The 15892-nt window shown below is 42.7% G+C and overlaps 1 protein-coding gene across 1 annotated transcript in view; it reads right to left on the bottom strand.

The window, feature by feature from the left end:
• Positions 1-15370, bottom strand: part of OPRL1 (opioid related nociceptin receptor 1) — a 64607-nt gene extending 49237 nt beyond the window's left edge. Inside the window, exons 1-2 of the mRNA XM_075276976.1 lie at positions 15194-15370; positions 7735-7954 (exon numbers count right to left, since the gene is read on the bottom strand). Of these exons, the coding sequence (XP_075133077.1) occupies positions 7735-7940 (206 nt within the window). The 5' untranslated portion in view covers positions 7941-7954; positions 15194-15370. The remainder of the gene's footprint in view (positions 1-7734; positions 7955-15193) is intronic.
• Positions 15371-15892: the final 522 nt, after the last annotated feature.

Raw genomic sequence — 15892 nt, 5'->3', positions numbered from 1 at the left:
CTCCCTTTAACACTTATGATCATTGTCCATGAAAGAATTTGCATCCCTAACTTAGTGGGGTTGTTTATACACTTTGGTTAAGAGTAGAACATATAAATAAAAACAGTATATACTTGTTCAATTGCTTGCCACTCCAGTGCCATCATTGCGAAGGTCTGGTTACCTCCCTGTAGCAATGACGATGTTGTGCCACTAGGGATGATCATTGGCATAGGATTGCTGAAGTCAGTGATTTAGCAGTCACATGTTCTGTAAGTCATCGCTGGTACATGAAGACGGCCAAGGACCACCTGAACACTATCTCTGGAGCGCTTTGGGGTTGAACCAGTGAGTACTGTTTGTTTTCTTTTTTTATTGCATTACATGTACTGTTCATGGCCAAAGTTTTTCAAATCCAAGACTATCTCTTTTCTGTTTACAAAATGATTTTTCACACATATAGGTCACTGGGTGAGAATTGTTTGCACCCACAGAGTATTTTTCTGATATTTAGCAAGTAAGTGATGATTTATACCAGTGGGTGAAGCTCCTGAGTCATGCTATACTCATAATCTTTATGTTGGCTGCTCACTACAGTTCTACAGAAGATTAGAGAATCCCATTTGTAGGTGGGAGTATCTATATTTGGCAGTAAATCTAGGCTTTAATACCATTTACAACCATTAAATGCATTTGAAATATTAGCACTTAAATGTCCTCACCCATTAAAATGAAGCTCCAGAAGAGTCGCACACAGCCCCAGATTCATTTCTGCAATAACCTTCCTATATATTCTGGGGAATGAGCAATGAAAAGATTCTAGTAGATTGCAAAAAGACCAGGACTGCCTGACTGGCCATATAATCTGATCCTGATAATATTGCTATAGTCACTAATGGTGATGTCATTGTTATGATGTCACCTAATGTGAGATTTTTAGCCAATCAACAAAAATAAGGTAAAATGACTCCACCATTGCACTTTGGGGTTAGGCTGGGTTCACACTATCGCCGCTGTCCACCCTGGGGTTTCCATCATAAACTGGACAGGGGACGGCTTAACAGCAGTCAGCTGATTTTGTGTTCATGAAAAGAAAATGTTTTCCAGGCGGAGATGCTGCATATGGATACCAGCGGTCACCTTCAAATGAATGGGTTTTAAAGCTGACCGTTGGCAAGTTGTCCCCTGTCCAGTTTCCCCAGGGTTCAGGACAGAAACCCTGGGGCGGACAACGGCGGTAGTGAGAACTCTGTAGTGTAAAACTGATAGAAGGGATTCAGGATACTTGGTGCTCACTGACCCAATGCAAAGTCAGTAAAATCCTAATCTAATCCTACTCCTATCACCGGTAATTTAAAGCACAAGACACCTGAGGCAAAGGGAATTTCAGAGCCCCCTCATGCTCCAGGGTCTAGGTGTATCTGAAACCTCTGTACCATGTCATTCAACAATTTTATATCATACCTGATACTTTGGTATGGAGGCATATACACTTTGTTCTGCTAAATCTATCCGACATTAAATACAAATTGTTACCGCAATAGTCTTGTGCCTAGAAATGCTTGGTATGTGTTATGGTGTAACTTGACAGCTTTGTTACTATCCACTGTAAAATATGGCTCGGTTTCAAGAAACTCAGCATTGACTGACATCTCTTCTTCTATTCATAGCTGTCTTAATGTTGAATAATTAATGATATATTTGTTTACAGTGAAGTTGCATTCTAGCGCGGAAGCGATTGTGGTATGGGGCCGTGTATCTCTGCTGGGCTACTATGTAAACAAAGGCAAAGTTATGACACAAATCACTGCGCCGGCCCGCTGATGCTTGTTTTATGTATCCAAGCTACAGCGCTACGTTTTTCCAAAACTGAGCAACCAGTGAGAGCTAACAATGACTAGATGGGACAGCAAGGACCACTACTTATTAGATCCCTTAGCATTATTTACATCATATGGAAACTGCATTGCTACCACTCGCTAAATAATTCTGCAATATACACTACCCAGCAAACATACTGCCAAATATAAATCCACACGCCCCTTGATATATTAAAGTGCCTATATAGATGACATGAATGCTTGTACAACCCACTGATTTTGATGACAATCTAATCACTCCCCGACGGTAAATGTTGGCAAAACGAAGAGTTAGGCATTCGTTTTTATAGAAGAAAAGTCACTGACAGAGGTGGCGATATCTGCATCGTAAAAAGTATTACGTGAACTATTCCGTAAATATGTATAGATGTCCACAACAAAAACACTTCAATATTACCAAATACATAGTTACATAGTAGATGAGGTTGGACGAAGACATCAGTCCATCAAGTCCAACCTATAACCCTACAATCCCCTACAGTGTTGATCCAGAGGAAGGCAAAAAAAAACCCACACGAGGCTTAAGCCAATTGCGCCATTTTAAGGGGAAAATATTCCTTCCCAATTCCAATCTGGCAGTCAACATAAACCCTGGATCAACAGGTCCTTATAATCGAGACTAAAAATCAGTAAACATTTTTTCAAGTGTTTGCTTTTTGGGAAATCCTGTTTTTTTTTTCCCCAAATGACCACCTATGCTAATAAGTGGAACCTAAACCAATACACAACGATAATAAAGATGGAGTTTGTGAGAAAACATCCTAACAACTTACTTCATTCTTGTGACTTGTTACAAACATTTCCAGCAATATGAACATGTTCCTGGGAGAATCCTGATCTGAATGCTCTGATCTGGCAAACTGAACTGCTATTCTGGAAGTAGTGAACTCCAAAGATGCGTACCTCAAAAGCACGTGGCTTAGGTATGGCTCCATTGTGAGAGATACAATTTACAAATGACATCTGTAGGCCAGGGGCCCCACATAGCATAAACTCTGAAATTTGGCCGTGGCGCTTTACATTACCTGCAAAGTGGATAGGATTTTGGATAATCCCATTCACACAATGCAGAAAAAAAATCTGCAGTGGAAATACTGCAATCTCAAAAGCACTTGCGTTTTTGTAAACCGCAGAAGGTCCACAGAGGAAAACGTTTTTTCCCATAGCGCTTTTTGGCTGCTGCTTGTTACTTGGGGCCTTAACCTTATACTTCTTACACTGAATAGGCAATGAATGTGGATTATGGGGTCTCTTATTGTGTCTTCTTTGCTCTGTGATCACTTTTTAGACTGTTGCTCAAGAAACTGGGCTAAGTTCATATGTGCATCCCCCTTCCTCCCTGATTCCCCACTGTGTGATGCCTGGGGTATACAATCTACATTATAATGTGAGTTTTACATTCAGCTCTGATTTGATGCTGTTATTCATGGTTGCTGTTGCCATGGTAGCGAAGCAGTCGGACAAATTATATTGGCAACGTTGCAGCAACACTAAGATTTATATACATATATATTACTGGCTGATCACTGGATGACTGCAAAGTAAAAAGTCATATTGCTGATAATACCGAAGACCTCCAAGATGTGGATAAATGTGGGTCAAAAAGAATAGTGTGGACAAAGATACCCCCCAACAATGTCAGATTTAGATAGACAGCCATGTAAAAAAGCCGTCAATAGCAAATGACAAAGATACAAAGGACATATACGTTGCCTGTGCACACATATAAGACATTCTATGACAATTTTCTGGTGTAAAAATTGGCAAACTTCACATTTACAACTTCTTACACATCAGTTGCCATAACATAAATTTCTGCAACTATCTTTATTGGTCCGCCCTCGCCACTTTTCTAAAAAGGGGGTGTAGTGAGGGTGCGCCATAATTTTTATTATTATTCATTCCACAAAACTGGTAGCTCTCACTCTAGGTGCACGGCCCCGCAGAGGGTGCGCTTCATTTTTGAGGAGGCGTGCGTCTGTTGATGAGATATACCCACTACCAGTACAGGGAATATAAAGACTGGCATGGTATATTTCACTCTTTACAAACATCCCCCTGTGTTTTACCTGTTTTCTCCATTCGACTGGTAGTAATCAGAGATTGTACAAGATTTCCAAGGTTCCCAGACATTCACTCAATGATAATTTTTTAGAGCTTCAATATTAATCATCCAAAATGTATTTTTTCAGCCATAAAGGGGTTGTGCCATTACAGATACCATATTCACAATATAGGGAATAATTGTCAGATTGTTGGGGGTCCGACCACTGAGACCCACAGGAATAAGGAAAACAGGGGTTGTAAACTCCCTGTGAATAAAACATCAGTGCATTTGCATATCTGGCCCTCAGTTAACTTCTATGGGATTGACAAAGATTACAGTCATGGCAGTTCCAAAGAAATTACTGGATTTATAGGGAGACTTCAGAAGGACCTTCAGTCCTCCTTTCCTGTGCATAGGATATGTATAGGGGATGTTTTTAATAGCACAGCCCCTTTAAAGCTCTGGCACACTGCCGCATTATAGATCTGAGCATTAAGGGCCCATAATATGGCACCAACAGAATAGTGGATAAAGGTACGATCACTCATGTCCCCAAGAATCATGAAAACTGGGTTCCCTGAGCGTGAATTCAATATTAATGTACATGCCTGGCCACTGCTCAATTCATTTCTATGATTCTTCTGGAAAAAGCCAACTCTGTCAGTCCCACAGATGTTAGAGGGTACCTGAGTTGTCATGAAAAGTTGAAATATGTATAGGGTCTTGTTGGGCAGTTTGTATGACTGATAAGCCTTCATACATGGTGTCCTATCAGTTTCTCTGTTGCTAATGTCCTCTACTAATGTAATTTTGGCTAAAGCACATTTTGCGTTTTACTTTGAGGCTGTGGGCACATACAGTATGAAGCAGGTTGTCCCCCTCCCCTATCCATTATAACTAGTTTGGTTTGTTTACATGGAATTCTGCCAACAGCAACTGTGTAAGGGCAAACAAATAGCTGAGAAAAGCCCAAGTGATCATCATATAGGATATTCAGTCACACTCAGCCGCAAATATAAGGCAGGTACATGATGGCACTCAATTCTAGCATCTACTATGCAGGATGACACAGGAAAAGAGAAATCTATGAGCACAGTCAGTTAAGCTGCTTGCTGTCTGTGAATAATATCAGATTTGTATTTGCACAAGCACGTAAGTAGGTACAAGCACATAGCAGACTTTTCTTATATTGTAAGTTGTGAAACTAGCATTCCTCATCACAGAGCAGTTTTCAGACCTGTGTGTGGAGTCTGTGAGGAGAATCAACTCCTCCCATCTGCATTTATTATGTGAAGACACCATCCCCACCTCTTTTTTTTTTTTTTAGGCTGCCTTCACACGGAGTAACGCCGGGCTTGTAAAAATTCTCATTCACAGCCGTATACGCGAGCGCTGCAGAAGGCTCTCGAACACTTCCCATTCACTTCAATGGGAGCGCTTGTAAAGCTGGCGTTACGAGCGCTCCCATTGAAGTGAATGGGAAGTGTTCGGGAGCCTTCCGCAGCGCTCGTGTGTACGGCTGTGAATGAGGATTTTTACAAGCCCGGCATTACTCCGTGTGAAGGCAGCCTTAAACTGTAAATTTTTATAAAATATTACATAATAGAGTAAATAACATAAGGAACAGCAACAACATGCTGCAAAACATCCATTACAACATAGAACAATACAGAGCACCTAATGCAATGGGGAGAGGAATAGACAATAGACAAAGACATAAGACAAAGGGGGGAAGGGAAGGGGGAAGAGGGATAGGGGAAATACAAGAAAAACAAAATCAAAAACCATGAATAATACAGTAAGCATCCCAGAATGACCAAATAGAGTGGAAGGCCTCCACCATGTTTCAATGTGGCTGTCATGAATTCAAGACTACGAACATCCTTCATGCGAATTCAGACCTTGTGGACGGAAGCACATCCTTCCAATGACGGGCAATGAGAGTTTTCGCCACAGTACATAAGTACAAAAACAGGCGAGAGGGAGGTTAAGCAGATAGACCATGGAATCCAATGGTACTCCCTGCACATAAAGACCCTCTGTAAGGAGTTGTACCTCCTCCCAAAAAGGACAGAGAAGAGGACAATCCCAGAAAGGGTGATACACTGTTCCCAACGAGGACTGACAATGCCAGCACAAGGGGAAAATGGTAGGGTTAAGTTTAGTGTAGCAGTGCAGGCGCATGATACCAGTACATAAGGATTTTATACAGAGTTTCTCGAAAAGTAATGCAAGAGGAGGACTTAGCAGCCCAGGACCAGATGATTTGCCATTGATCAGGTGAGACCCAACATCCCAGAGCCTCCTCCCACCTGGACATATATCTATGAGATGTATGGGAAGACACCTCTGAAAATGACAGGAGCCTATAAAAAGTGGAGATGGAGAGGGGGGAGAGACCCGCGTGGAACCCAACTGCGCTCTAACAAAATAAGATATTTGTTGATAATGCAACCACTCAGTGGCCAGCATACCCAAGGCAAAAGTAAAGTATTCAAAGAGCAAGGACAAGGAGTCGACCAAATCAGCAATGTGAAACAGGTTACACCTGCCCTAAGGGTGCACCATAGCAGAGGAAAGTCCCCTTCCCGGGAGGAGGGGATTGTAGAGAAATGAGATCATGGAGGATGAACGGGAGGCTAACGGAAACTGTTTAGACCACACGGTCCAAATTTCCCTTGTGAACTTGATGGAACCGAAGAGCGGAGTGGCAAGCGAGGGGGGGGGGGGGGAGCAAGACCACAGAAGAGCATTGGGGTGGACAGGAGCCAACCAAAGTTTTTCTACCTCGACTCAATTGGCGTAGGCCTGGGGCACTGTCCAAAATGGGATAATCCGGAGATGCCCAATAACAGTGTAGTGAATGCGGAACAGCAAGTCCCCTCTCTCCCTTGCCCTCAAGCATCACAGATCTGGGAATACGGTGGAGTCTAGCATTCCAAATAAACTGAAACACACCCTTCTGAAGGGAACAAAGCTCACGCCTCAGCACCGCGACAGGGGGGGTCCCCAACTCTTTGTAATCACTGTGACCCATCTTGCATCTATGGAGACAAAACTAGCCTAGCAACAGAGAATGAACTGTAAATTAGCTATATACACCTAAGGGCAGGAACTTTAGAGTAGTTTTCAGGCAAAAAGCAGCAACATTTTTAATTAACGCTTATTACATTTTGGTCCAGAATCACATGTTCTATTACATGTGATTAAGTTGTCTGAAAAGTTAGTGACCATTTAATGGAGCAGTGGTAAAGCATCAGCATTAGCGTCACATTTTACACTCAGGGATCGCAGTTCTCATGATCACTTTGTCCACTCTGTGGAATTTCATGCTGATCTTGATGTCCATGTGGGAGGCAGATATCAAAGCAGGATAATAAAAAAAATGCCCTGCTTGATCTTGCCACAGATTCCATAGCTGATTTAGTTGCAGAGTCCGTATCTCAAACCACTCTACTTATTGGTCCCATTTATCTAGGCCTAATCAGTGAGTGAAAGCCATGGTGAAAAGCTGGAGGAGCGAGACACAAGAAGAGCAGAATTCTAAGGGGAAGTTGATGCTGAAGTCCTACCCAATTTCTATTCTATTACCACCATTTTATATATGTTTGTCTCCAAACCGCAGTAGCCACACATGGTTTACTGTTAGTTTCCAGGCTGCACCTGTATAAGCCATATTTGGCAAGTTTGCAAGAACACGTGCAACATGGAAATTAGTGGTAAACCATGTGTAGTTACTTCAGCTTGGCCGAACATGCATTAGTACTTGAATAATAATTATACAAATTAGAATCCTATACAGTTCTAGACAAGCAGAATTTGTCTTACCTAATAATGACGTACATCACCGCACAGTTGCCCACAAGGCCCACCACACAGACAATGAGATACACCACAACTATGGTGACCTGGATGCCCAGTGGTAGGAATCTGTCTCCTGTTCCATTGAAGAAACTTCCATTCAGAGATGAATTTCTTAAGAACTCTCGCAGAAAGGCGGCCTCAAAGGGCAAGTCCGGCAGAGGGAAATCCATTTGTTAACAGAGACCTGTGGCACAAAAGAATACAAGTTCAGACAGAGACCATTAAGCTGCAGCCATGGTATTATGGCAGAAGTTTCAGATTTGACCTACCAGGCAGCACCAGAAGGTGATCCTGTCACTATACGGAGCTCAGACTCTAATGCATTAAAAATGGAACAGCAGAGCAATAAAAACATCTCACCTGAGAACCTGCTGAGCCATAAAATAAAATGTCACTGAGCACATGGTCTGAACACAGCCCCTGCCAGCAGCTCTCTAATCATATACACCCAGCTTGGACTGAGAATTTGGCTACACTTGAGCCATGCTGTCAGACAGAACTGTCATTGGCCAGGTTCTATATTAAGATAACAGAGGTTCCTTGAATTTATGGTGTATGCAAAACAGAGGAGTCAATGACATTATCGAGACTTAATGACCCGAGCTCCATGACAACATGAGTGTAATGATGCCTCCTGGATCCAGTATATGTTTACCTTTATCAATCAATTCCGATTATCAGTTCCAGTCCTCAGTTATATGTAAATATTTATAGAACAAGACAATAGAAAATGTAAACGAGCATATTCTAATAAAACATGTGACAAAGTTGCATGGGCCTTCGAATAGGATTTTTGGCAGCTCAGTGGTTAGCCCTACTGTCCTACAGATATGGGGTCAGCACTGTTAATGTTAATATTCCAGCCCACAGAGGGGCAGATTTACTAATCCTGTCTAATAGGATTAGTAAATTATCTTTCTGATAATTAATCGGTCTAATGATACCGCCGATCTCCCGATTAATGACTTTGCTGGATCGGGTGATCGTTTGCTTTCAGTGGGACATAGAAATGACTGCTTGCCAGCAACATATCAGTCTGTGTAATCAGGGCTGTGACAACAATGAAAGTACATGCCAGGAGAACAAGAGATGATTCCTTCTGCATATGCTCTGTATTAGGCCAAAGCCAAACAAGTGCATTTTGATGCTGATCAACTCCATCTTTTCATCTAAGACATCTTACTTATATTAGACAATCCTAAACTGCACCAGATTTACTAATGTGGCTGATGATAAATCTGGTGCATCTTTAGGGCCAGTTCACACGGAGTTTATGGGCGCGCATTCTGGCACGTATACACATGTCAGAATGTGAGCACTCAAAACAGATCCCATTAATTTCAATGGGTCGTTACGGGCGTATATTTTGCAAAATCACGCGCGTTATCCGCCCGTAACGACCCATTGAAATGAATGGGATCTGTTTTGAGTGCTCACATTCTGACACGTGTATACGTGCCAGAATGCGAGCTCGTTAGCTCTGTGTGAACTGGCCCTTAGGCTGTCTACTTTATATCATCTATTAGTTGACTCACTTTGAGTTAGAAATTTGTACCAGAATTTTGGCACAATTCTGGTGCAAACTGCTTTATCTTAATCCCCGCCTCGTTCTCAATAAACTATGACTTCTAGGTGTAAAAAACTGTCTAATCCCAACACAGCAAAACGCAACTAAAAATGCTGTGTGGCTGGGCACGATTTGCAACACTTTTAGTTCAATTGCACAAAAATGTTGCAACTTTTTTGAGTTCTACACAAATCACTTCACTTTTCAAAAGTGAGTGGGAAAGCTGGTGTAGTTAAAGAGGACCGTTCACCTCCTGGGGCACATGCAGCTTTATACAGTACACTGCTAGAAAGCCAACAGTGCACTGAATTCGGCTTTCACGTTCTGTGCCCCTGTGAAGAGCTATCGGTGCCGGTACCAAAGCTCTTCACTGTCAGAAGGGCATTTCTGACAGTCACACAGGAACGCCCTTCCTCACAGTAGCATCTATTGCGCTGTACTGTGAGAGTGGTGAGGAATGCCTCCTTCCCATCCTGATTGTACTCATCCATAGATAAGTACTGGGGGGCGTTCCCAGCATCATCGATGGGCGGTAAGCAACACCCCCTCTCACAGTACAGTGCAATAAACACTGCTGTGAGGAAGGGGGTTCCTAACTGCCTGTCAGAAGCACCCTTCTAACACTGAAGAGCTACGGTACCGGTACCAATAGCTCTTCACCAGGGGCACAGAACGAGAAAGCCAATAGTGTGCTGAATTCAGTGCACTGTCAGCTTTCTGGCGGTGTATTACACCGCATATGCCCCAGGAGGTGAAAGGCCCTCTTTAACCTTTCTAGCTGCCTGCACTTCAGATTTATCAACTGCAACTTTCATCTAATTTACTATGCATTGTGCGACGTTTAATAAATTTGGCACAAATTCCACACACAGGCTCAAAAAAACTAATAAATTTCCGCCTGTGATGTAATGTACTTTAATTAAAGTGTGGCTGCTTTCTGCCTGAAAAACCTCTCCAAAGTTCCTGCCACTAAGTTTCTCCCTTCTACCTAATTTGCTGTTCAGTCTGTTGTTACTAAGGAAGTCTGTCCCTAGATATATTCCATTCCATCTTGCTTACCTAGGAGACTGTAGAGGGCAGTGTTTTTCCCTCTTTCTCTGGAGGGGAGGGGTTGATTCTGCTCACAGTCTGCACAGACATGTCTGCAAAATGTTACTGTGTGCAAAAGACAGTATCCAGGAAATCTCACGGCTTACAATTTAATAAAAGTCTTCTATGCACTTGTATCTACTTCTGGCTCTATGGTTACAGACGGGATATTATTCACAGACAGCAAGCAGCTATACTGACTGTGTTCAAAGATTGTTTTTTTTTCTTGTGTTTTATCTGCTTAGCTGCATGTATTTGCCCTGTATTTAAAGTCCAGTGTTCTTGGATCACCTATATTACGATCACTTGGGCTTTTCTCAGGTGTTCATTTGCAAATTATGTAGTTACTCATGGCAGAATTGCAGAACATTATCAGCCGTGAATAGGGGCGAGGGCAGACTGCAACTTATTGTACTGGCTGAGAGATAAATGTAAACCTAAAAGATAACAGAGATCTTAAAAAATAAAGCAGAAACTGATGAGTATTTAAAACGCAAAGGAGAGTGAGTTACATTAGGGACACAAAAACGGAAACTCTATCCACTTAACAAGCAACTACGCATGAAAACCTATAATGGGGTCTGTCCGGTTTCCACCCAAAATCGGTGGAGAGAAAAGTCCTGCTTACAGGACTTGTCTCTCCGCATATTTTAAGAGGATTGGGGGACGGACTCCCCGAACGCTAGTATGAACCTAGTATTAGATGATATAAAATATGTTGCACATGGCAGGACTCATGTTTATTTAATATAATGTATTTTGGGCAGGGCCATCATGAGTAAGAGTAGTTAGAGAGAGAATTATATCAGATGCATTAAACCACATTCGCCTCTTGATACATTGATTGCAATTTGAGCCATTTTCATGGACTCCAAAATATTTGCATTCTATCAACACAATTGATAAATCCCTTCCACAATGTCAATTAGACATTAGATATTGCCATTAAACATTTAGACATGGCAACATCTTTAATTGGAAATGTAATTTGCCTACTGGCTGAATATTTACCCTGAGCTTTTCGAAGTAGGAAAGTAGAGAGTTCCATTCATCCCAAATTTCTAAATAGGTGTATCTCTATTTGCAATAGGAGCTGCATAGTTTCATAGATTACAGCTGCACTTAGGCCCTGGAACCCAAGACTCATAAAAGGTTCTTCTGCAAATTAAGTCAATTTTAGAAGTTAAAGTACATGGATAGTACATGGATAGCTCCCAGATAAAGGCAGAAATCACTCAAGACAATGCTAAAGGTATTTGGGTGCACTTATTAACCCATTAATAGCACTAACAGACCTTTTTTAAAAAAAAAAAAAAAAAAAAACCTTTTCTGAGTTTTCTGAGCAATTTTTTTTTTTTTTTTTAAAAAGGTCTGTTAGTGCTATTAATGGGTTAATAAGTGCACCCAAATACCTTTAGCATTGTCTTGAGTGATTTCTGGGTTTATCTGGGAGCTACTGGCATCTTCTGCATTTGTTTATGAGGTGTAGCATCCTGATGTCTTAGCTAATGAATGCATCATGGCAGTTGTAGGCTGACTCACACTACCTCCCTCTTTCCCTCCTTCTCCCTCTATCCCTCCCTCACACCCCCTCCCTATTTTCCTGGCTATCCTGCCCAGTACTATACCCTCCCAACTAACTAACTCAGCCCACCACTCCACCCCATCATACTTACCTATCTTCCTGTCTAGACTTGCCTTCTGCAGGGATGGCTCCTCCTCTGCTTTAAGACTCTGTCAGCACTAGCACAGGCCGGAGGTGCCTCTGACATCTGCGCAGCAGAGGTTGAAGATTGAGTTCCCGGCTCCATGTGGGCAGTAACCATTTATAGTTCTCTGAGACAAGAAAAGGTTACCGCCCACTTGGAGAATCAGAGCTAATTCACACATAACTTTCCAGAAGCCATGTATTTAGAACAGGTAGATGTATTCTAAAACAATATACACTAAATTGGCCAGAGTCACAGTGAGATTAAAATGATGTATGTAGTTCAGCATTTGGTACTTAGCAACAAGTCCTTTTAAGGCTAAAGCCCCATGTAAAAGGTCTTTTTTGAGTAGCAGGCCCTCCAATCCTCATAAATGAGATGTTAAAGGGGTTGTTTGGGATAAAATAATAATTTTACCCTAAACTAAACACCCTCCACGCGCCTAACTTCTAACTTACCTTACCAAAAATGTACATTTACCCAGCTTGCCGGAACATCACCAATACTACTGGAAATGGAACATCACCAATACTATTCCCTCTCCCACCCTATCATACTTACCTGTCTTCGTGTCCGGTTCTTCTGGACGCGGAATCTCACTTTCTTTAGGCAGACTTCAAGAGGAGAAGGAGCCGGCTGCCCAGAAGGAAGTGATACTCTACTTGACGTCTACTGGCTTCCTACACCTGTGCAATAGAGACAGATTGCCGGCCGGTACTCTGGCTCTATTGTGCTGGCGCTGGCAGACATCTTTATGAGAAAGTGCCAGCCGCACACAAGGAAGTTTTCCTCTGAGTCCAGAAGATCCGGTGAGAGTTGTATATTTTATTTTTAGAGATTGATATGTCTCACATCATAATAAGGAGCTAGATTGGAAGATGTTGCATCCAAAATGGGATAATGTCTGTAAAGAACATGAGGAAACTTAATCAAGTGTCAGTTTTCATTACATAGTCCTGTCCAAGTCATGAAAGTCTCAATTTCTCTCATTTTACAAACTAATAGAGCTTCTTAAATTGCAGCAAAATCATAAACATGAAGATACTGAAGTAATGGAGCGGACTGGTGGTGCTGCATGTTATAAAGTGTGACACCAGCTTTCTTTCCTTGATTTGTCTGCCTTCTTTCTTTGGCTCTGTGTCACAAGTCCATACAGTCAGCCATTCTGTTTAACAGTGAGGGATTTTAGGATGAAGAGTCATATGGATGTTACCTAGATAGGAAATTGTACTGTAGCTCAAGGAATCATGGGAAACGTGATCCTCATCAATAAGCAGTACTATAACCGCCATGTAGACCTGCGTCTGGATTTACAAATATTAGGTATGTTCTTACTTTGCTTTCTCCATCAATATAACTCCAATTTCTTCCATAAAGTTGTTTGATTTTCTATAGGATACCCTGCCCAATAATAACCGCCAATACTAAATCATTTAGTCTACCTAATGTAACAACCCACCATTTCTTCTTTATTCACATAAAGTACATCCGCCTCCTTTGTTTTTTAGAACAGATCAGATTGCGCGCCATTTACATCAAGAGTCATTCCTTAAAGGGCCACTAAACCTCTGAAGTTCTCACCACTGGTGATATGTCACATGAAGTAGTGATGGGGGGGGGGGGTTAGGAAGTTTTTTTGACTTCATGTTTATCCTGTCCCATTGAAGGACACTACAACAGCCTCATACAAGTCTAATAACAGGAGGCAATGTACTGCATTCACACAAGTTAAACTACACAGTAGGCTTAGTGTCCCTTTAAGTGCTTGGTCTATCTGATCTTACAGGCAACACTGGTTACTCCAAAAGGTTAAAACAACATGTACTAGACCAGGGGTAGGGAACGTACGGCTCTCCAGCTGTTGCAAAACTACAACTCCCAGCATGTATACTTGCTCTGCTTTTCTTGGAACTCCCATGGAAGTGAATGGAGCATGCTGGGAGTTGTAGTTTCACAGCAGCTGGAGAGCCGAAGGTTCCCTATCCCTGTACTAGACTGACGATGCCAATACCAAGGTGCATCTAGCAAGCTACCCAATTTATTAGAGTGTAAGCTCTTATGGCTTTGATGAACCATCTCTATACATGTAAACAAGCACAAGTATGTACATCTACCTACCTCACACACACAGCAACAAACCCCCTGTCACTATGTGATGTCACTTATGTATCATGCTACAGCAGACTCCCTCCCCCTCCTCCTTACAGCATAATGGTCAATGTTTACATGGGATGGGGTCAATCCATTGCTATAATGATGTCGGTAATAATTAAGTCTTAGACAGACAGACAGCACACCAGGTACACTGTACTGTGAGTGGCCTTTGTAGGATTGCTGTGACATTCCATAGGCTCCTGTCTGCAGCACATCCATACAGTCTGCAGCACATCACCTGCTGTATAGGTACAGCCTCATAGCTAGAAACAAGCCCCATAACACACATAAGACACATAAAGCCCCATAACACACACAATAAGACATATAACACATATAGGACACATAATGCAGTACATGACATAAGCAGACATCTATTGCAACAATGTGTCCATGTAGTAAATGGCAGCATAGCGCATAGTACACACCACACTTGTCAAGCACAGACATACACACTCCCCTGCAACATGCCATACACATTAGCAACCTGTGGCTTCCCCATTTGGTAGGACTTGCTGTAACTTGTAGTTCCCCACCTACTGCAAAGCCACAGGTTGCCAATCCTACATATGTGCTGTATGGAAAACAGTCTAAGCAATCTCCGAGCATCTCCTATAGGGGATGCTATAGGGGTGATTGGTGGTGTGTAAGTGTATGGGGTGACACTTGGTCCCAGAAGTTCGCATATAGTTGGGGTCTCAGTGCTGCAGAGCTTCTCACACACTGCACCACGCATCCCTGCACCAGTACATAGCAACAGGGCACTTGGTGCAGACTGCATGACAGCAGAGCATCCCACAGTACGGCAGGCCTGACAGGGGAAGGGACTGGAGGGTCCCCCATGAGAGCACAACCTCTCAGGTGATAGAAGGGGTAATGGGCTTAAAGGGATGAAGGGACTTACCTAGCCCGGCTGCACCTTGCTTTGCAGTGCGGTGTCTGGAGTCTCCTTGCTCCTCGGGCTGGTGTTGGTGATACCTCCTTCCCAAAAACAGAGACAGCTGCAAAGCCCTGACCGAGGAGGGAGAGGGGGATAATCACATCGATGCTTCGGAGGGGCGCACAGACACAGGGAGGGAGGGGGTGCTGGCTGCAGAGAGCAGGGCTGGAATTCTGCATTAACTCACTGTGCTGCTGATGCTATACAGACAATAGGAGAGGAGGAAGCAGCAGGCTCAGACCTGGGCTGGAGGGGAGGAGAGGAGACTCTCATTACACACACATACAATATCAGACGGTGAGGGCTCCATGGACTGACATCTGGAACCTCTACCTGAGGCTTTGGGGGGGCTCACGTGTGCTAGTCATTCTGAGGAGTGGGAAGGGGCATAGTATAGTGGTTTCCACCCAAGGGCAGGATGGAAGCCGCTTCAAGCACCTCAGGATATTATTACATGGAGAGATTGGGGAAGGGAATCAATGAGTTCATTCCAAAAACTGGTCTGGGGTGCAGTGAAAGGGGCTAAGGTGTGAAGACATAAAAGTCATGTAAAGAGAGAAGTAACTGGTGGAAGGGAAGAAAAAATGAATGACAGAAAAGTTATGTCCATCTGTCAATAATTGTACAATAAATATTGGTGCAATTGTGTCAGATAATATAGCG

This window comes from Leptodactylus fuscus, chromosome 6 (assembly GCF_031893055.1).
Source record: "Leptodactylus fuscus isolate aLepFus1 chromosome 6, aLepFus1.hap2, whole genome shotgun sequence".
NCBI lineage: Eukaryota > Metazoa > Chordata > Amphibia > Anura > Leptodactylidae > Leptodactylus > Leptodactylus fuscus.
This window is presented reverse-complemented; position numbering and strand designations above follow the sequence as displayed.